Source organism: Macrobrachium nipponense, chromosome 16, assembly GCF_015104395.2.
Source record: "Macrobrachium nipponense isolate FS-2020 chromosome 16, ASM1510439v2, whole genome shotgun sequence".
Classification (NCBI taxonomy): Eukaryota; Metazoa; Arthropoda; class Malacostraca; order Decapoda; family Palaemonidae; genus Macrobrachium; species Macrobrachium nipponense.
The window spans coordinates 13,869,566-13,892,440 of NC_087209.1; the positions used below are offsets into that span (position 1 = coordinate 13,869,566).

At 37.3% G+C, this 22,875-nt stretch overlaps 1 protein-coding gene across 1 annotated transcript in view; it reads left to right on the forward strand.

Moving 5' to 3' along the window:
* LOC135195576 (transmembrane protein 53-like) overlaps positions 1-22,675 on the forward strand; it is a 44,385-nt gene extending 21,710 nt beyond the window's left edge. Inside the window, exons 3-6 of the mRNA XM_064221877.1 lie at positions 2,791-3,056; positions 4,746-4,906; positions 5,120-5,274; positions 18,572-22,675. Of these exons, the coding sequence (XP_064077947.1) occupies positions 2,791-3,056; positions 4,746-4,906; positions 5,120-5,274; positions 18,572-18,701 (712 nt within the window). The 3' untranslated portion in view covers positions 18,702-22,675. The remainder of the gene's footprint in view (positions 1-2,790; positions 3,057-4,745; positions 4,907-5,119; positions 5,275-18,571) is intronic.
* The last annotated feature ends 200 nt before the right edge of the window (positions 22,676-22,875 follow it).

Sequence of the window (22,875 nt, forward strand, 5' to 3'; positions counted from 1 at the left end):
AGTATCTTGTATCGTGTCCCTATTTCACTTTAATATGGGGCCAATGATAAATTACAGAGGTGCCTTCAGAATGATGATGACCTTTCATACCATGTCAGTCTAATGCCCTCATGACATCAGAATATCTGTCAGAAGATAGTACCTGTTTCATCTCTCAATTCCCTATGAAGAAGCTTCTGTGGTTTGGCTTTTGTGTCTAGTATAACAGTAAGTTACTTACCAGTGTGTTATTATATTCTGTATTGTCAGATTTAAAAACTTAAACCCTGATATTGGCTGCAGATAGTCCATCTAGCCTAAGCAGGTAACCAAGTAGTGGTATGGAGCACTAATCAAGATTTTTGAGAGCCAATTTTCCTCTCAACAGCACAATTTATGTTGCTCCCACTCAACATGTAATTTCCCCTTAATCATCAGAAAATGCTATAAAGCCTGGGGAAAGAAACAGGCTATCTCCCTTCCCTATAGGGGGGGACCTCCTTTTGATTAACCCTCCCAGTGGCTACAGCTTCCTAAACTGGTTTTCTCACCTCGTTATAGCGAAGCGATTTTTTGATGAAAATAATTGAAAAAGCGCCATTAGTCAGAACTGCCATAACCTGGGGACTTGCAGTACTTTCCTGTTTGGCCTTGGCTATTGTACAATGGCTTTGCAGTGATAACCAAACATTAGCCAGACTAGGAAATGAACTGGATGCAGTTCTTTAAAGTTATTAAGAGAGAAACTCAAGCATAACTGTAAGAAGTTAGGATTGATAGTTAATATAGATATAGTCACATCCCTATTAAAGAACTTTAGCTGTTTCAGAAGGCTTTCCTATAACTTAAGATTCTTTCCTCATGAGAAGTAATGGGAATAGGATTAATCCATTCCAGACCTCCTTAAGTACAACAGATAAAAGCATTTTAACTCAAATTTAACAAGTTTAGCATGCAGAAATTATATCAATAGATGAGATAAATGCAAATTTGTTCTTAGTTTTGCTGTAATTGGGAGAGTTGATGGCCTATGTGGCAAGTTGTGAGAAAAATAAAAAGGATGAGAGAGGTTATTGTTTGGAAAGGGAGTCCCCTTTCATAAAAATGGCAGGCAGCCATACTTTTTGGGTTGTTTTTCTTTTGTCTCTGCATACTGCTTTCATGTTGAGGTTCACCATGTTTATCTTACTATAACCTCTCGTGGTATATGTTTGCCGACATTTTAAAATGTTCTTAAAGTGAGAGATAGCATGGTATTCAGGAAGTTTGTAACATAATTTGTTTCTGGTTTTTCATGGCAATTTTTTCAAGGAAGCTGTGTATTAACCCCCTCCCTGAAGAGCATATATTTCTTTTATTAATGAACTCAGGATATTCTCCCTTTCTGCTGCCTTCTTCTCTGTAGACACTTCCTCAGTTTTTTGTTAATGCTCCCTCTGAAGTCCTGCAGTTCTTCTGGTGCGATGCATTCTGCTTCTCCACTAACTCTGTATCATTATCACTGACCTTCAGAGACCTTGGACTTGCCCAGACACACTATTTTCCACAATAGGCTCAGCCTTGCTGGCATCTCTAGCCTTCTCAGGGGTTTCAATGACTTACATACAGTAAAATTACTTTGCACCATGTGTAATAAAAAACAGACAAAGAGAGTATAGCAGAAATGTGCATTTAGCAAAATCCTTGTGTAAACTGAACCCTTCAATTTGTTTCAGCTGGGAACCACACATTGTGACATTTAATCCCATATGTGTTCTAGCCGGGTGTATTTGTGTCTTTAAACCACGTAAATATCCGTTAACTGCACAGATTTTTCGTTTGACAAAACGTGCATTAACCAATTTATCCGTTAAGCAAGATATCCAACTTAGGTATGACTGTATAATGCATGGATATTTATTAGAGCACAAATTATTCTAAGAAAATCTTTGACAGATTCTAAGAAAACAGGAGCCCTCAGAAAATTGTCAAGTGTGCAGCTTAAAATAGTAGAAGATTTTCCTATTCACTGCAGACTTCTTGCTGTAAAATGTTACAAAATATGTTTATCAAAGAGTCAGTCCTTATTGCTTATTCAGTGTTACTGCTACTGCAGCCATAGGCAACTGTGTGCTCACTGGCCAGAAGACTTACTGCCATCTTCTAACTAGAGGGCAAGTGATTATGGTCTTTGAACCTGCCTGATGAGTGGTCTGGAATGGACAAAGGATGTCTGGAGCAGCATCATTGCTGTTTGTCTTCTGCTTGCACCACCACTGGAGTAGGGCCAACAGGCAAAGGCAACCTTTGATAACTAGACCTGGCAATGGGATATCATTTAATCTTAGTTGTACAAAAGCAGGCTAACAGGCATATAAACTAGAAGAGATGGATCTGTTGACCAGGTGAAATGGTTTGAGGAGAGTGTTTTAACAGCAGTCAAGGCAGGTGAAGGTAAAGGCACAGGCACAGGAGTGACAGAAACATAAATAGCTGCAGGCATAGCCAAAAGCAGTAGGTTCATTTGGTGGTGCAGGCACAGTTAGGGCAGCAGGCACAGCCAGAACAGAAGCCATGGGAAGTACATCAAGAGCATTTAGGCACATATCAAGCCTGTTTCTTAGGGCATTTTTTACTGAATTTGGGCTTGATATGATTGAGTTACATGTCTGCTCACTTTGGTTTTGCTAATACTAACACATACTTAAGGGAACTAGCTCAAGCATCATTCCCCCATGGTGTTGACAGTGAAGATATGGTAATATTACGTGGTTTTAAAGTACCATGCAATACTGAATTGTAAATTATTTATATGTATATTTTTTTTTCCAGATGTATTACAATCAGGTACACATCTCCAACATCATACCTTTTCGTAAGACCAGATATAAAGCTTCTTGCAATTGCTCGCAAACTCTTGTCCTTGTTGAAAGACATGAGTCTAGATAATCATCCCGTCTTTTTCCACATGATGAGCAATAATGGATCTACTCTGTATTATTACATAAGCCAAGCTATGGGAGAAACAGATGCTCCAGCCATCAATGTTAGAGGGTGTATTTTTGACAGCACACCAGCACCAAGACGCATCTTTACAGGTAATGTCATGTAGCTAAAATATTAAGATGCGGATATCATCTTAAAATAATGTCGTTTGTAACAGACAAAATCATAATGTATTTTGTAATGCTTTTCAAATTTGTAATTTATAAATTAATTGGCTCCTTTTAAGAATTTTTAATTAGATTTTTATCTTTTATGAAAGGAATGGTTATCATAACTTTCATTATAAATAAAAATGCTGACATTCACTTGTTAATGCACAAATACAAATTATTGTTTTACAAAATCCAATATTTTTTTTTTTGTCATTTGTGGCAAGCTGCCACCCCAAGAAATTTTTCTAAGATGAGAACTGAAAATTATACCAATATAAGTTAGTAAAGACAGCTCGGTGGGAAGAAACTTAAGGAACTAAATATTTCTGTAATAGAAAGGAGAGTAGCTAAGGTCAGAGGGTTACTGTGAAGAACCTTTAGTACATTGTACAGCACAGTGTGTTGTTCAAGGCACACTGTAAATGGTAACCCTCTACAATGTCATTCACAAGAATGAAAAACTTCATCATTTTTGTAACTATCCAGATAGGAGTTCATGCCAAAGAACAAATCCCTTCAGGAAGATTACAGCATAATTCTTATATGAGTTGTTGATGGTGTAGTGTGTAATTCCATTATCATTTATGGTGGTTTTATTCATTTTTCTGTTTAACCTACTCTTTCTCTTTTCTATCACTTGACTAAAAATCTGATGATTCAGCCTGCCTTATTTCTTCTTACTTCTTCTTGCCCTCCTCTGTGGTTTGCTGTTCATCTTGAATTGGTCTTTCTAGAATGAGGATTTTGTAACTTAGTAATGTTCTGTGTTAGTTTCATTCTATTTCTCATTCTTCTCTCCCATCCAAATCTTCTGGTCTCTCTGTGAATAGTAGAATAGTAAACTCCAATTTCTAAATCTGCTTAAAAAAGTTTTGATTATGTGTTTGACCAGTTGCAAGCTCTCTTCTTGAGTATGGTACAAAAATATTGTATGGCTGAAGAAGAATGTGAAAAACAACTTTAGTGAATTTAAATATATGCCAGAGAAAGCAACAACAGAGGGTAGCCTTTAAAATGAGGTACATAAAGAAGAAGTATCATGCAAAGCTATTTAAAAAGGATGCAAGACAAATATCTAATTAGATACCACAAAAGCAAAGGATCTATATTTTACTTAGATATAATTAGCATTCCATTCTTTTAGGATGACTGCATATAAAAGTAGAAAATTATTTATAAATTTATTAGTGAGACTGCCGCCATGTATATGACTTGAAAGTTTTTTGGCTTTTGAAAAAGTTCTCTCCCGTATGTTGGTTTTGGAATATGTTGTACATATTTCATTATTAAATCATAACTAGTTTTTCATCCCATATAAGTAGACTGACTTAGGTGAACTAGATCAAAAGTAGGTTAGCTACTGTAAGAATACAAAATTAGCAAATTTCAAGTGTCAATGAACCCTTTTCCTTTTTTAATGTCAAACAGTAGAATAAAGAATAAATGCTTCAGTCAAAAATACAGAAATACAAAGTTTCCCGTGTAACTAGAGAAGGTTGGACATTGAGTCATTCCTATCAATATGAAATGTCAAGACTGACTTCTCAAATTTTATATGAGTGTTCTCTCCTAATTTTTTGGAGGTTCATTGCACAATTACTTGTAAATAAACAATTTTCAATTTTATAGCTGCAACTGCCATTTATGAAGTAACGCCAGGATCAGTGTGGATGAAGCTTTGTGCATCATTGGGGATGGTGATTTACCTGGTGGGATGGGGAGTGTTGTCAGTACTTTGGACAATCATCTCAGGCAAACTTCCAAAACATCCTCCTTGGGCATTAGTCGAGGTATGTGGCTGTGTTTCTGTATAGCTTAAGTGCTTGAAAGCAAGTTAAATTTTAAAAACAAGTTAAATTTTAAAATCATGGTGCAACCTAAGTGTTTGAAAACAAGTTAAATTTTAAAATCATGAAGTGGATTAATGTTTTTCAGTTTGTTCTTGTTTTTTTTATTTGTATTTATAGTTTGTTTTGTAATTTTCATTTTTCTTCTATCTTTAGGAACAATCTAGATGTCCCCAGCTTTTCTTGTACTCTAAAGCAGATAAGTTGATAAGTTCTGATGATGTTGATTTTTTCATCGCTGAACGTCAAAAGTTAGGCATTCCAGTAATGGCAAAATGCTGGACTGACTCCCAACATGTTCAACATTATAGGTAAGTAATACGTACTCTTACTATTTATAAGGTGAAAGACCATTCTGCATGTGATGGTTTTTTTTCTATAACTGATTGATATAGACAAACATAACAGATATTACTCGTACAGGCATCATTAATGGAAGTGGTAATGTTTATTTGATTCTCATACTACATAAACTGTTTTAAAGTGAATCAATGGTGGTATAATCACAAACTGACAGTGAATCATTATGAATCATATTTAGTGGTCTTAGAAATCTAAAGGTATAGTTTACGTGCTGTGAAATTGAAACTATGATATGCTGTCAATAATATTTAGTTTATTTCCATATCAAATAGAAAGTTTTGAATCCTTTTAAAGCTTATTCAAAGAATATTTTTAATCCAATATAAAAGTACAACGGAGTAAAGAAAAGGATTTTAGCATAGCCTTGATAACCTAATCATTTATTCAAGATCATGTATGTGTTGTAATAATTAGGAAGGCTATTGTAAGCATTAGTACAAACCTCTGGAATGTTTATTTTGTTTGTGTTTTCAAGTCTTAATGTTCTAGATCAGCTACAGCGAATTAACACTACTTTAGCCTTTACTAGCATCATCATTTGCTTGGTGTCAGTAGAGATAAGATTACATACCTACTTTTTTTTAAGCTGACTACTTTTCAAATAATAATTAATAACCTTTACATCATTCTTAATTATTTTTGTAGTAAAATGTGCCTATTTCACTGATGTATCTCATTTAAGTTTATAGTGTGACTGATAGATCAAGCTGGTATTGTTTAGGTTTTTGTAATGATTTTCTCATACCTTTCCTCACTCAGTGTTGTGATTGGCCTCCCCTCGTGCTTGATGGGAGTTACTCACTTTACTGTAATCTCTGAATAATTTTAAATTTTATGTAATATTTCTAGTAGTTTTGTCCAGCTGCTTTTACTTATCTTTCAGTCAGTCTCTATGGTGACTAACAAATTTAATGTTAGGTGTGCTTTTCATTGTTTTTACAATATTTCTTATGTTAACAAATATGTTAACCATTTGAGAGTACGTATACTGAGCCATGCCAAAATTTATCGGTAATAGAAATTACTCTTCTTTTGTTTATGGCTCCACATGAGCTGAACTATATTTTTCTTTGAGGACTGGTGAAATGACTTTCTATGGTTTCATTTTAAACCCAAGTATTTGTAATTTATTCTAGTATAGTATGGTCATGAAAAGGGACATTCTAAAAATTAAATTTCAAAAGGTGTAGGCAAAATAAGCTGAAAGCAAAAATTCTTTTACTTCACTATCAATAGATGTTCATCAAAACTTAGGAAGTAAACTTACTGAATATTTTTTTTAATATTGAAGGGCTAAAAAATATTTTTCTATTGCATTATACAGGCAGTCCCCGGGTTACGACGGGTTCGGCTTACGACGTTCCGAGGTTAAGGCGCTTCTCAATTATATTCATCAGACATTATTTCCAGGGTTACGACGCATGTTCCAGGGTTACGACACATGTTCCAGGGTTACAATGCTGATCTGGCAGATGAAATATGACACTACAAATGCAAAATAATCAATATGTGAAGGTTTTTTGATGAAAAATGCAATAAGAATGCAGTTTACTTAGTTTTCAATGCACCCAAAGCATTAAAAGCAAGATTTTCTTAGGATTTTTTACGATGTTCCAGCTTACTACGCGTCTCAAGAACGTAACCCCCGTCGTAACCCGGGACTGCCTGTATATGTACTGATGTTTAATCTCTTTTGTCTGTACTTGCCAAACTTGGATTGCATGTGAACTGATTGAATTTTGAATAATTGTCAGAATCTTTTTGTTGTTTTTGAGGTCTGGTAGAACTTTATTCCATAGTTATAGTATGTAATATATGCAGTACCATTTATTGCTTTCTGAGTATGTTAGTTGACATCTTTCCTGTAATATATGTATAGTACCATTTATTGCTTTCTGAGTATGTTAGTTGACAACTTTCCCTTCTCTATGTTTGGTCATAAAATGAACTGATTACTTTAATACTCCCACTCCTTGGTCACTGCATTTAATTAATTACTCTTGAATTCTTTAACTCTATTCATCAAGTATAAGCCAAATTAAATAGTAGATGCTGTTACCAGTAACTACTGCTGATATTGATTAATTTTGACAAAAGTTTGATGGATTTTTAGAAAATGCACACATAAAAATAGTTTGTATGTCATAAACATTATAAAAATTACTCCTGTACTTTTCAAGTTTTGTCCACTTGAAGCTATTGTCGTCATAGAAATCGGTGGGTGGAATGAGACATGGTGCAAGCTCATTGGAATGAGACATGATGCAAGCTCAACTAAAATGTTGGTTCGTTATTAGCCCTCTTACGCCGATTGGACGTATTATACATCGAGATAAATTGTCTATCGGGTGCCAATTGAACGTATCGTACGTCGACATAGAAAAGTTTTTTTAAAAATGTGCGGAAAAATACTTATAGGCCTACCAGGCTAAAACTTTTGAATCACACGCCTTGGGGGATGCTGGGAGCTCATAGATCAAGCCGTTGTTTTGTTTACAATCGTTACGTAGGCGCACAAGCACGAATTTCTTTCTTATCGCACTAAAAAGTATCAGTGACACATCTCAGAAATTATTTCATCACTTTGACATAATTTTTGCACCATTTTAAATCAGCCGTTACAAGGAGTATTATATATGAAAATGTGCGCAATTTCATGTAGAATACAACCAAAAAATACTCATGATTGTAGCTTTTATCAGTTTTGAAATATTTTCATATAAATAACGATAAGTGCCAAAATTTCAACCTTCAGTCAACTTTGACTCTACCGAAATGGTCGAAAAACGCAATTGTAAGCTAAAACTTATATTCTAGTAATATTCAATCATTTACCTTCATTTTGCAATAAATTGGACGTCTCTAGCACAATATTTCGATTTATGGTTAATTTATGAAAAAACTTTCCTTACGTCCGCGGGGTAACTCTTCCGATAAATTTTTTCGTGCGATTGTCATAATGTTTGCACCATTTTAAATTAGCCGTTACATAAAGTTTTATATATGGAAATGTGCGAAATTTCATACACAATACATCCAAAAACAACCCATGGTTGTAGCTTTTATCAGTTTTGAAATATTTTCATATAAATAACGATGTGCCAAAATTTCAACCTTCGGTCAAATTTGACTCTACCGAAATGGTCGAAAAACGCAATTTTAAGCTAAAACTCTTATATTCTAGTAATATTCAATCACTTACCTTCATTTTGCAACAAATTGGAAGTCTCTGGCACAATATTTCGATTTATGGTGAATTTATGAAAAAAAAAAAAAAATTTCCTTACGTCCGTGCGGTAACTCTTCCGAAAAAAATCAGAAATTTTTGTGTGCGATTGTCGTAATGATTGCACCATTTTAGATTAGCCGTTACATAAAGTTTTATATATATGAAAATGTGCGCAATTTCATGTAGAATACAACAAAAAATGATTGACGGTTGTAGCTTTTCTCATTTTCGAAATATTTGCATATAAATCACGATAAATAGAAAAAAAACCACGTTCGGTCAACTTTTGACTCTATCGAAATTGTTGAAAAACACAATTGTAAGCTAACACTCTTACAGTCTAGTAATATTCAGTCATTTATCTTCATTTTGAAACAAATTTGAAGTCTTTAGCACAATATTTAGATTTATGGTGAATTAAAAAAAAAAAACTTTCCTTCCCTCCGCGTGCGGATTCTCCGCCGCAAATCTCCGAAATGCGTACGTTGCATTCTCATAATATTTGCTCCGTTTCATAGAGTTTTATATATGAAAATGTGCGCAATTTCATGTAGAATACAACCAAAAATAATTGAAGGTTGTAGCTTTTCTCATTTTTGAAATATTTGCATATAAAAAAAATTATATAAAAAAAATTCGACATTCGGTCAACTTTAACTTGTCCGAAATGGTCAAAAACTGCAATTGTAAGTTAAAAATCTTACAGTATAGTAATATTCAATCATTTATCTTCATTTTGAAACAAATTGGAAGTCTATAGAACAATATTTAGATTTATGGTGAATTTTTGAAAAAAAAAAAATTTTGTCCGCGCATTACGAATTCATGCATCATTTTGCGGTAATATTCTCTGTGTGTTGCTTTGATCGTTTTACAATGTGTTATGTACCAAAATGATCGCAATTTAGTGTACAATACAAAAAAAATTAACTTGTTAGCTTTAACCGTTTTGCTTACAGTGCGATTTGAATACAATTATATATGAAATATTGTTTTTGCGTTATCATATATCGCATTATTTATATATGATAATGATATTTTTTTCATTTCTGACGGTTGCATACTAAACTTCAGGCAATGACAAAAAATGGAGCCAAAAATGAACTCTTAATCTTGAAAACTAAGCCTGCTGTGATTTTTTGAAAAAAATATTTTTTCCGCTTCCGTGCTCACTCCGGCATACAGGAGACAATTTTTATTATACCCCTTCGGAATAAGAGGGTTAGGTAAGGTTACATTATAGCAAGGACAATGAGTGTGAGCAACCGAGCTGGGAAGCAAGAATAGTATGTTCTTTATTCAATGACAAATCCATGTTACATATAGATTATAGTATCTACACCTCCCTCCCGTCTTCATGCTTGTAGTTCCAATCGTGGGTTCTTCATCTGTAAACTTGGGAGATCTAAATGGGGCTGTCAGAAGACTTTTGTGTCCATGTGAAGGTTCACAGAGATATGAGGTCGAGGGTCGGTTCCAGGGGTTGGTACTGGGTACAGGAAGTGCCAGTTCCTCCAGTATGCTTGGGTGACATACTTCATAGACCCTTGACCTGCCATGGCTCATGACAATCTCTTTTCTTGTCTCAAAGTTGATGATGCAGGACGGCGCTGTCTTTAGTGTAAGATGCTTCACAGCCTTCATAGTACCCTTGGCATGGCCATTGGACTACAGGTAGTGGCAGGAATTAACAAGATGATGCACTCCCCATCACTTCATGAAATCCATGAATTCATGGCTGGTGAATTGAGGACCATGGGGCAACCACAGGCCAATCAGAAAGCCTGTCGGTCACAAGGAATGACTTCCCTGCGACTTTAAAGAAGTCTGCTGACAGACTGAAAAAGCCTAGTAGGGTGGTTGTTATTTTGCATTTATTTTCCTGCTGGAAGCTGGGTTCTGAAACATGGCAACTGTCAAGTTTGGACAGTCCTGTACTTGCGATGTCGGTCACTTTCTTGCCAGTAAACAGTCTTTGTTCATACGCGAACAAACCTTTGGTCTTAACAATAGGATACTTTCTAGCGCCTAGCTGGATCCGGTTAAATAAACAGATAAAAGCAAGGAATCTTGTGATATCTGGCAATGCATGCGTAGATCGGGTGAAGAGTGGTCAAAGACCACTCACCTACGCCACCGCGTCAGCCTTTTCTTTAACCGCCTGAGCGAGAGTCGTCGTTAACTTCTCTTGGCCTTTACCTGGTTCATTGCCCGTTTTGCTTCTGTTTAATGTGTCTGTGTTTGGCTGACATTATGGCTGCTTCTGCTCCTTCTCGGCCTCGTCAACATGTGTGCCCCAGAATTCCAGGTTTTCCGTGTTCTCGTTTTTTGGCTTCGGCAGTGACTGATCCCCACACCATGTGTAGCAGGTGCCGTTCTAATTTTTGTACTAAAACGAATCTTTGCACAGAAGGCTGGGCATGGCCTAAAGAGCAGTGGAAGTCGTTTTATAGCAAGAGAGATCATGGGAGGGTTTTGACTCTTCCTTCACGGGAAGGTTTTTCGCCTCTTCCCGATGCCGTCTCCTGCAGTATTCATCCCCCATAGAAGCGTTGTTCCTGTGTCTCCTTCCTTTTCTTCAATTGATTTGTCACTGGAAGTATCGGGAAGCCACCAGGCTGATGTTTGTAATGTCGCCCCTTCTTCTTTAGGAGTTAATTTGATTCCTGGGAAGGGGGAGGCTTTTTCATCATTCTCATTTATTTCAGAGTTGGAGGCATCCAAGATGGCGGCGATTTGGAAGACGCTCGTCCTTGGAGGGGTTGCAAGCGGACTTTATGGAGGTCGCTACCCACATCCTCAGGCTGGCCAGGCCTGAGGATGTGGGTAGCTTTGTGGGTAGCTGAGGTCTGCCATCTTCTATTGCTCCGCCAGTGACTGCTGCCGCTTCTTCGAGTCGGAGGGAAGCTGTGGCATCAGCCCCGTTGATGATGTCACAGGATCCATTGTTGTGTGTTCCTCCGCCAGTGGCGTCTGATTCCCCTTCACACCGAGGGGAAACTGTGACGCCATCACCACTTGTGATGTCACTCCCATTAATGACATCACTCTCAGTCGTCTCCTCTGCACTGCTTCTCTCAGCCATGACGTCATCCCTGCCGCCCAGTTTGCTACATCTCCCTTCCATGTCATTGCAGCCTTCTCTTGCAGATCAGTCTGAGGTTATATGCCAGGCAGTGCTTAAGAGGTTGGACTGTTTTGGATGATAAGTTGGCTGCCTTGTCGGTTGGGAGGACTGGTAGGAAATGTGTTGCTTCGTCTCTGCCTCCTGTGAAGAGATCGCATAAGAAACCAGTGCTGTCTTCCTCTCCCTCCGCTACGCCACATCGGCGTATCAAGCGTTGGAAGGCTAAGGACTTTGCTCTTTCTTCGCCTACGAGGGAGGAACAACGCCGACGTGTTCTCAAGAGTGTTGGTGTTTCAGAGTGTTAGTGTACCTTCCCTTGTGCAATCTAGAGTGGCTGCTTCGTCTTCTGCTTAGAATCACGGGCGTGTTGCAACCTCCCTCATCCATGCACATCGCGAGCATGTTGCAACCTCCCCCGTCCATGCACATCGCGAGCGTGTTGCAACCTCCCCTGTCCGTGCACATGATGCAAGTGCCCCTTCTTCTCCAAGGCCAATTCGTCGTCGTAAGGATCTCAAGGTGCCTGTCAAGAGGTCAAAGGTGGTGAGCACGGAGTTGGTGCAGCAAGAGTTTGCCTGCCCCTCACGAAGATTTTGAATAATCCTGTCGTCCTCTTGGGGTGAGGCGTTGTCCTCTTGGGCTGCTGCATGAGCGGTAGCAGTGGTCCTGATGTATGTCCCAGTGAGCTGGCTGACGGGGGCACACAACAGGGCATTGGGTATGCCAAGCTGCTTGCCAGCACACCACACAGCTGGGTTCTGGTGAGAGAAGTTCACTCTCGACATGTAAAGGCGTTGGTCCCGTTGCTGAATAACCACTGGTTCCATGCCAACTTAAAAACACCATACAAACAAACAAAAAAAACAAAACCACATGGCTGGGAACAGATAAAGTAAAGAGTATAATGGTTTTGAGAATTGGCATCACTGAGCGATGATCTGTCATCAACGTAAATAGTTGGAGGTCTATCAGGTACAGTTCGCATTTGGACATAGCCCAGGTTATGGGTAACATCTCCAACTCTATTGTGGCTTAGCTCGTCTCAGCATCTGTGAGGAAGTGAGAGCCACACTGTACTAAGCAGTCTTCCATTGCTGTGGTGCTGTAGAAAGGTCATATCCTTGTCCATTGACTTGAGAAGCTTCAGTCTGTAGGATAACTGGGAGGGCTGGATCATAGGAGGCAAGGACTGGTGGGCTAGTCAGGGCAGTCTTCACTCGGCTAAATGCTCTTCTGATCTGATGCGCTGTCCATACAAATGCATGCTTGGGGCTCATAAGGAGTCGGAGAGGTTGAGCTGCTTTAGCTGTCTCGGGGATAAAGTCAGCATGCAGAAGGTTACGTTGGAGGCAGTGACCACAAACTTGTCTTTGTTAAGTGTGACCCCAAATTTGTGGCACCATGTCAAAATCTCATAGATTCGGTGTAGATGGTAGGGGAAATCCTGTCAAACAGCAGGAAGCAGTTGGCTACATTGACACATCTCTCGACACCTTGCAGAGCTTTGTCTCGTCGAAGGCAATAGATGTCTCCTGTGGACACAAATCCCATTGGACCTCTGCAATGCTGTTATTGGCTGTAGGATGTAATGAATGTGGTTAATTCTTGATCCTTCAGTATCCGTGCAGGGCATCTGCAGTGGTGGAGAACTTGGCCTTTGGATCAATGCTGCGGACGCTACTCAACGGTGAGAGTGACAGGTGGGCTAGGTGTTTTCTTGAGAGCAATGGTGACTTGAATGCCTTTTGTCCTTAGGTACTACAGTGAGTGAGTGACACTAGTCTTGAGGGTTCATCACTGGCAGGCTTAATGATACGAACATGGGCTCTGCATGGACTTGTTCCTGAAAGGCATATGGTATCTGGCGAGGTGTGTTGATGGCGAAAGGTATAGAATCTAACTTAAAATGGATTCGCACTGGGAGTCCTTCCATCGGTTAGAGTGGGGCTTTCTTCAGTTCTTCCTTGAAGAGTAAGTCCTTGACTCTCATAAAAAAGAAAAAAAAAAAAAAGTATCTGGCTTTGGCAGGCAATGTGGTGGCATAAAGAGGCAGCCTGAACACCAATTGACATGGGTAACTTCCAGACCTATATGGGTGACATCCAGAATAGGTCTGGAAAACTGGTGGAATAATGCAACTCTTTGTGGCTATAGACAGCAGTGGTGTTTGGACACCTTCATGGCCTTGGATCCTCACTGAACAGGATCTCTCAGCTAAGGTGAGAGTGGCTGTAAAGGATCCTAAGGCAGGAGCCATTGTAGATCCATCTGCAGTGAACATTGGGTTAACTGGTGGGGGTTATAGTGTGCTCTTAAGATGCTGAGGGTCCATAACAGATGTCGGCACGTGTGTCTGCAACATCTGAATCCTGGATGTGATTTCACCATATGAGGGGAAGCGGAGATTGGCTGCATTGTATTGGTAGAAGAGGGTCTTCCCATCTGACGACAGCTGGGTTCTTCCCCAGAGAGGGTGGTGTGGGCTTGATACTGGAAGTGGCTCCCTGTTTGGCATCCCTTGTCTTCTTCCAGCAGCACTTGTCATTATGTCCCTGTTGATTGCAGTGTCAACACTTGACCTGTCTGGCAGGGCACCTCTGTGCCTTGGCCCAATGTCCTTTATGGGCACAGTTACTGCAGGACACTTCCCTGTAGATCAGTATGTGTGGTTGCACAACTGGCATGAAACACACTGTGATGGTGTAGTAGGGGTGGCAGCCTTTCCATGTTTCTTCTGCTTTCTGTAGTCTGAGAGGACAAAGCATGAATTGCAGAAGTGGCTTTCCTGGTGACCTCATAGGTGTGACACATGTTGATAATAGCCTGTAGAAAGCATTGGTTTCTCAGTCAGTTCTTCATCCCTGACTCCCATGAGGATAATTTTCATTATCTGGGTTTGCTCACAAACACATCTACCAAGACAGACGACTACTTCCTCTGCAGTGTTCCTGAGTCTTGTAAAAGTCTGAAAAAAAGACTAACTGTTTGCAGGAGAGCAGCTCCTTACGGCATAGATTCTCAATGTGAAGGCTCTTTATGTGTTCTTGAGATTCATCCAACACTTTGTCAACACATAATCCAGCGTCTAGGGGTATGTCTACGGTGTGGTCGAGGATCCTTATCTCCAAGGCAAGACACATCCTCATCTGGATTGTTTCTCTCTGGGTAACTTGGCCAGATCCACCATGACTGAATAATTGTCCCATCAATGTTGCCATTCATGGAAAATATGAAAGTTGCTTCTGTTTTCTTCTTCTCTCCTCTTCTTTTTGTCTCCTTTCCTTCTCGTATGGTGTGACATGATCATCGTCTGGGGATAGAGAGTAGTTGGGGGACTGTGGACAGTAGACAGGGTCTTGTGAATGTTGGGCGAGTGGGGTGTCGACACATTCATCCTGAGAATGTGTAGAATCCATTGTGAATATTGTTCTGCATACTCTCATACAGGCTTAAAACAGAATTTCACAAAGGTATGGCATCAGTATTTTAAGTGCCATGCGTAAAATATTGGTATTACATAGTTGGCTCATTAGCACCACCTTACACCCCACATACTAGCAAATAAAGTATGTTGTAGAAAGAGAAAGAGAAAATAAGTGGGTAGCTGTTGGTTTAGGGTCCTCATTTTCATCTTCCGGTTTGCTGTAAGTCTTTCGTATCTTCACTTGCTTCTTGTAACTTCCTCCTGTATTACCTTACTGCGCCATGTTGGTTGGAACAAGACATGAAACAAGCTCATCTGAAATGTAGGTTCTATATTAGGTAGGTTACAATATAACAAGGACAATGCATATGAGCAACCAAATACAGAGGGGAAGCAGCATACTTTCAGGCATTGGATTTGAATATGTTCAGTTGCCATTTATCAATATACATGCGAGAAAAAAATACAGTTGCCACTTATCAATATACGTACAATGTTATATACATTAGAGGTGAGAGTATGTTATACAATAACAAATACATGTTACATATAGATTATAGTATCTACAGGACCTTCAAATGAGAGATCATATACTATATCATAAAGAATTTTATCAAAGATTAGGTGTCATAGGAGAAACACACAATCTAAATATTTATTTAATAAAAATATTTTTTGTTTTACTTGTACATATTGAACTTTAACTGCCTTGGTAACTTGAGAAAGATATGGTTTTCCTTTTCCCAGGTGAGCACCTGAATTGTGTTTTCCCTTATGCCCAGGTACACATTAGACTGAGAGGGCTTAAAGCAAGACTAATTTTCACTGAACCTGATGGCCTTGTGACTTACATGCAAAAGAAGGCTGCGTCCAGGCACAACCCAGGGAGGCGATTGTTGTACAAGCACAAACAGTTTAAAACAACACTATCTTCACTTGATCCTGATGGCTATATAAATGGCAGATATTGTACTAAAACTTCTGTAGAAGTCATGGATATTCTTTTTCGGATGAGTGAGTCTCCTGGTGCTGAAGACGTTAAGACTGAAACCACATAAGCTACAACTGCTTCAAAAGCCATCAATTTAGAGAGTACTTGAGGTGTGGAAGGACAGAGCATAGAACCCTGACCCTTGCCAAAAAGACTGCTACCTCCAATGACAAGACAAGCAAGAAGGGAAAGAATAAACAGGCAGACTAAAATGGTCAGATTTTAGTAAAGCCATCTGTCCTCAATTTGGAATTACAGTAAAATTATGCCAGACAATGCTACAAAGGCAGACTATTCAGATAATTCAATATACGTTAACCCGATTTTTTTTTTATAATAATCATCACTCACAAAATAGCCTGAATCATGATTTAGTTCGGAGGAAGAAGCAGATGAAACCAGGAGGACACTCGTAGCTGTAAGAAATCTTGTTCCAGTAACAAAAGATTGGGAGTAAGCAAGGCCAAGTCCAAAAGGTGTGTTTCTATGAGTAATCAGAAAAACTTTTGACAAGGGGCATTTCCTTTAGCAATGGGTTTGCACGGGGAGAAAACCCAGAGAATGTCCAACCAACTTTTTGTATAAAAAGACACCTTTCACTTTCATAAGCACTTATATTCCAGAACATTTCAGAACCTATGATTTTGGTTAAACTTCATACTCACTAATGAATATTTTACTCATATTATCTACTCTAATTAATGGTGAACAATCATTGACAAGACCAATCCTTGTCTGAGTCCTACCTAAGAAGCCCTTGCCTGTCGTACTAAACTATACTCTGTTTTTTTCCATCTGTCCATCCGCCTGTGGTGTTTTTGTATGGTAACACTGCGTCCCGGGCTTTAAATAGTTACATTCAGCTTACATTCAACGATTATAATAATATCCTATTTCGAATATTAACGGTGTAACTCGCATACAGTAAATTATTAAAACACTTTTCAGTTGCAAATGTACACCCAGATATCCTTTTATTTACCTAAAACTTACACATAGCGTAACTATCTAAAGCCCGGAACACAGTGTTACCATACAAAAACACAACAGGCGGATGGACAGATGAAAAAAAACAGAGTATAGTAACTTTTGTATATACACTCACCAAATTGCTCTTCAACTCATGTGCACATTACATCCCCCATAATCTGTTAACTTATTCCTTATTGACTCTATCATAACCTTCTTATGGGCTTATGTATGATACATAGATTTTTTCATTAACACTTAAAACTTCTGAGTGTTGTTTCATCTACTTAGATTTTTTCATTAACACTTAAAACTTCTGAGTGTTGTTTCATCTACTTACTGTTTATCAAGGCTTACCATCTTTTCTCAACTAAGCCATTCAACTTGACTCCTAACAATTATAAGTGACTGTGTGATAACAGTGTGCAGTTAGCAAACTTTCTTGCATTTTCTTATTGTAGGGTAACAATGTACAGTAATCCTGGAATGAGAACCTATATACTGTACTGAAAGTTATTTATAGTTTCGCATCTGCATCTGTTTTTTCCATTTACCCATTCCATGTGGTCTTTTCCACCTACCTGTCCAACTTGTAAGAAGTCTGCCATTTTTTGCCCTTGTATAGACAAATCTTTTTGGCCATTCCTGCAGGAATATAAATTCATGTGAAGAAAAATTATATACAATGTGTATATATATATGTAGTATATATATATAGTATATATATCTATATATAATTAAGCTATGACTTATTCATCCTCCTCAAGCTCCCTCTTTAAAGCTAATGGAAAATTATTGATTGATATATGAACCTTTGGCTGTCAAGCCAAGCACTGGGCACTTTTGACCATTCAAAGCAAAGGAGTTGGAATGGTTGTACAGCATAAGCAGAGAAAGAAGCAGGAACTGGAAGTAAAGTAAAAGGCTAAATATTGGATACAGCTGGGGGCTAAATTGAATTAAATTAATATCAATCTAGCACCTGTCCTTGGAAACCATATGGTGCTATGTTATGCTGAATGCAGATATGGTATGGTTAGAATTATTGGTTGGTAGAGCTAGGGGCTGAAGGGATGTCAGTGGTGTACCATGTAAAATACACTTGACAACGCTACCCCCTTACAAGGCTAATGGACAACGAATGTTAATACAATTGGTAGAAAGGAACAATGCTATACATACATTAACAGTGAGAGCTAAATACATTACATATTTTTGTACTTATTTATAGACAAAGGACTTTTGTTCTTCACATTTATAGTGGTCTAGTGAGGTTAAGGCAAAAGCTGGCCAAAGAAAAGCCTCATTGTACATGTAAAGATTAACTAGTGGTTTATAGTGAATGAACAGTTTTGGTTAAAATTAATTTTTAGGGGGCATATGATGTGACAGTAGTAGAAGTACTGCACAGTATTGCAGAGAACCACTGTATGATGCACAGCTAAGGGTGTAGATATCACCACACTGACTTTCTACATGATCATACCAAACATTTTTGTCCACAGGCAATATCCAGATGAGTACACCAACTCTGTGTACAACTTCCTTACAACTTGCCTCAGCAGGGATGTAGCCAAAGATGAAGAAGTGGCTTGCAGCAGTAGCACTGATGCTGACAAGGCAAAAAGTGACTAATTTTATTCTATGTTTCAAAAGTGAAGTCGCCTAGTCACTTTACACCTATATTGATATCTAATTCATAGTAGTACATATAGTATATAGTTTATTACTGTATTATTTAATATATCATTTACCAATTTCTCTTGAAACATTAGATTTTCATAATTATATAAATTTTAATGTTACATTACAACAATGTAGTAAAAGTTTTTTCTAAATTTGCAGTATGCTGAAAAATTTAATGTGATACTAAGGGGCTAAATTTCATTGATTGCAGTTAAGAGTAGGTAAATTGAATGTAAATATGTATATATTAGATAAATAGGGGTATAAGGAAAGAAGTTTAACACCAATAAGTAATTTAACATCTAGTCAGAGATGATGTTATTTAACTAGGAATGTCAGATTTTTACCATTCTGATTTTCTTGTTAACCAGTAGTAACTGCAGATATAATTCAGTACATACTATGTTTTTGAAGTCTGGTTTGCAATTTCTAGTATACCGAGTGAGTTTGCAAAGTGGTTTGTTATAACATTGTTGCAATTGCATTATTAAATTTAGTACATGTATAGAGCATTCCACCACTGTTACCATTCTTTGACCAAATTTTACCAAGTTCCTTGCAATAATTTTTATATAATTTTTAAAAATCATATGAATATTGCTAATGCTGTAAATAAAAATTAAATTTAGTTTCAATTGTTCTTGGCAAGTTCCCTAGTCAATGCCTTGATTTGAAAGCAATGTCATCTTCAACCCACATTAGAAATGTAAAGTAATTAAATATTTTACCACATTTCATGCAGAGATATCTATTTTTGTTTTTCCTAATAAGTTATTTTATTGCTGTGGTATTTGTAATGCCTTTCTCACTTTAGTTCCTAATTAGGTATAACATTTGTGTAGGTTGTATTAGTAATAAGTCATATGCCTATATTGTATGCAATGTGTTTGATCACAAACCAAAGTTTTATAGTTTATTTTCTTGGTAGCAAAGAGTATTTTTGCAGTTTGTAAATTATCTGCTATTTATCAACATTGTAATGTTGTTATGAATTAGTGAGCGGCTCATTCCTTTGTAAATACTAAATGCTATGCTTTCCAGTGATTTTCTGTGATTCAGATGGTTAATTTTGTGATTTAGATAACCATTCTCATAAAAAATGAAAAATGTCAAATTACCTAACAAAAATGACATTTATTTCAGTAGTTCTCATAGGTTAATGCACTTATGACATTAGTTTGGATTGGTTTTGCTTCTACAGGACAAGTGTAACTTTGCTCTGGTATCCCTCTAAAGAAAAGGGCTGGGGGAATATGTGGGTCATAAATTGAATAGTGTTATTGGGCATGAAGTTTGTTCTTTTATTTATTTTATCACTGATTAGAACTGACTTAGGAAGAAAGTATGGTTGCAAGATAAGAATTTTGGTTTTTGTAACATTAGTTTTGCTTATAAAAAAAATAACACCATAGAAACTGCACTGGGGATGGTCATTAACTACACAAATTTCACACTGGCCCTTGCTTCTCATTGGACTGAGTCATCAACAAAAATTTTGACTGGGGCTACATTCCATCAAAGCTTGGAGAAAAACCACTAATGCTTTCAAGGCCAAAGACCTAGAGGTGGATGGTGTTTTAAAGGAACTTTCAAAGATCACCTTACATCAATTTTGACCTTGCAATGATTTCATTGTAAACAAATGCAAGAAATGCATTCAAAACTGGTTTGGATCAGGAGATGATCCAACTATTAAGCATTGGTGGCCGTAAAGCCGCTGGTCCCGTTGCTGAATAACCACTGGTTCCATGCAATGTAAAAGCACCATACAAACAAACAATAAACTGTTAAGCATAAAGAATAGACTACAGAAACATGGACTACTACACCATAATACAAGGCCCAATTAAAATCAGTATTGGTCAAGACCATGATCATATATCTATAGTCAACACTCGTAACTTGTGAAAATATGTATCAAGAAACGTCACTCTAATGGGGCCCAGAGAGGAAGACTAAAGCAAACAAACAAGTCACTTGAGACTGCAACCTAGAGTCCAACAAGCCAAAACAGCAGCAGAACAGAGTTAGATGTAAATATGTCTTATTTCTAAATTAAACCAAAATAACATCACTGTATAATTACCTAAATTAACATCTCGTAAATAATAAACTAGAATAATATTTCTTTAGCCTTCATGGAAGATTATGACAATTCAAAAATAATGAGGATTAATTTTGACACAAAATGACAAATTTTAGAATTATTTGCATTTTTCATAGCTAACAAACCTGAGGTCTTAACAATAGGATGTTTCCAAGCGCAGCTGGTAAACCGGTTAATACAATCGGAGATTGTAAGCAAGGAATCTGTGAGATCTGGTAACACTTACGCATACTAGGTGAGATCTGGTTGAAGACCGCGTCTCACCAGGGAGATAAGAAGTGATTTGGACAGGTCCATTTCTAAGCTAACCTCTGGTCTATTATTAGACTTTCTCCTCTTAATTGTGTTAGTGCAGCATGTCAGTGGAAAAATCAAATCCGGCAGCCTACTAATACCTTCAGGGGGTAAATGACTGAACAGTAATGCATTAGACCTATACTGAAACTGGCTTCAAACACCCAAGCTTGCTTTCACAGAACCGATATCATGATACACGAGTTTAAATCTTGACTCTTCTCTCAGAGAGTTTTACTTGAGCACCTGAACTCCATTTTTCTGAAAGGAAAAATGTCATCCGTTCCCACAACCTACAAAGCTGTAATAAATAATTTCCAGATAAAATATTTCATGTCAGCTAAGGTCGTTTTCCACTTAAGTTGTGTATTAAACATGTTTGCTGCTCGGCTGTTGATTGAAAGATTGGACATGGGAAATTTTTTTCCCTAACATCCCCAAGACATTACAAATATACACAATTTCATGGGCCTAGTATGCAAGACTACCTAGCATGTGAGATTACCAAGTTCCAGAATGCCTCCTTACCTCATTAATTTTGTGGAAATTTTGAAGAACTGAAAAGTCTACTGGCAGCTACAACAAACCACAAAGACAAGAATTGGTTTTTGTGTTGCAAGGCATAAATACTGTATAACTGAATCTACAGAATAGCTGTGACATATCTAACAGAAAAGAAGTAACTTTAGCTACAAACATTATTGTTTCAACTTACCTTAGTTCTTCATAACAGAGTAGTGTTGGATACATCATTCACTTTCCGGAGCATTAAGGGTTTAATTTCCAAAATGCACTGATTAGTTTTCTGGAAATTAGAACTATGCAGTTTTTTCCTCGGTGTTTATGGGATACACACAAAAAAAATCTCGCCATACAAACAAAATATTTCATCATACAAACATATATTATTTCTTAGGATATACACTTTTGTATATGTAATGACCTCCCTATCTTGAACAAGAAGACCAAAGCTTTCAAGATCCTGGAAACCATTAACATTGCATTAATTTTTTTGAAATCTAGTAAAAATTCCCATGGCTATCAACAGGTATAGTTATCAACTGAATATGACCCTATTTATAATTTTGGCTTGTATATCATAATTTTAAGCCTACCAAATCTAATTAAACTTGTATTATTTTTGTTGTTGGATCCAACTCAATTTCAGAAAGCACAATCTTATTTGTACTACTATAGCTTTAACTTCTGCATCACTTAAATTAGAAAATTAAGCATTAACATTGTAGTTTTCAACTACAAAGCTTGAGGTACCTAGTGCAATATGTAATAACGTTTTCGTATAATTCATTAAAATACTTAATTGCCTAAGCCATATGTTTAATGGAAATGTTATAAAAGTAAGTTGTATGTTATTGGGAAGTGGCCTTGAATGAGAGCAAGTGAAATAAGAGAAAAATCATGCTTACAAAAAAGGAAACCAGAATTCATCTAAGTGTAATAATAACTACTGGGTCCAATTAAAAATGTCTCCCAACATTAAAATAGTTATTTTTATAACAACTAAACTCAGTTCAACCAAACTTGATAGTAGTAGCTGAAAACATCTTTTAAAACTGTTTAGTATTTTACTTCCACATTATCATGTTGAGAATTATTTCTGTGATAAAATATAGTGCATGGTACATAGGCTACACCAGAGTGTATCACAAACGGAATGGGCTTGTGTATTTACATTTTCAACTTCTATCAAAACCAGTCACT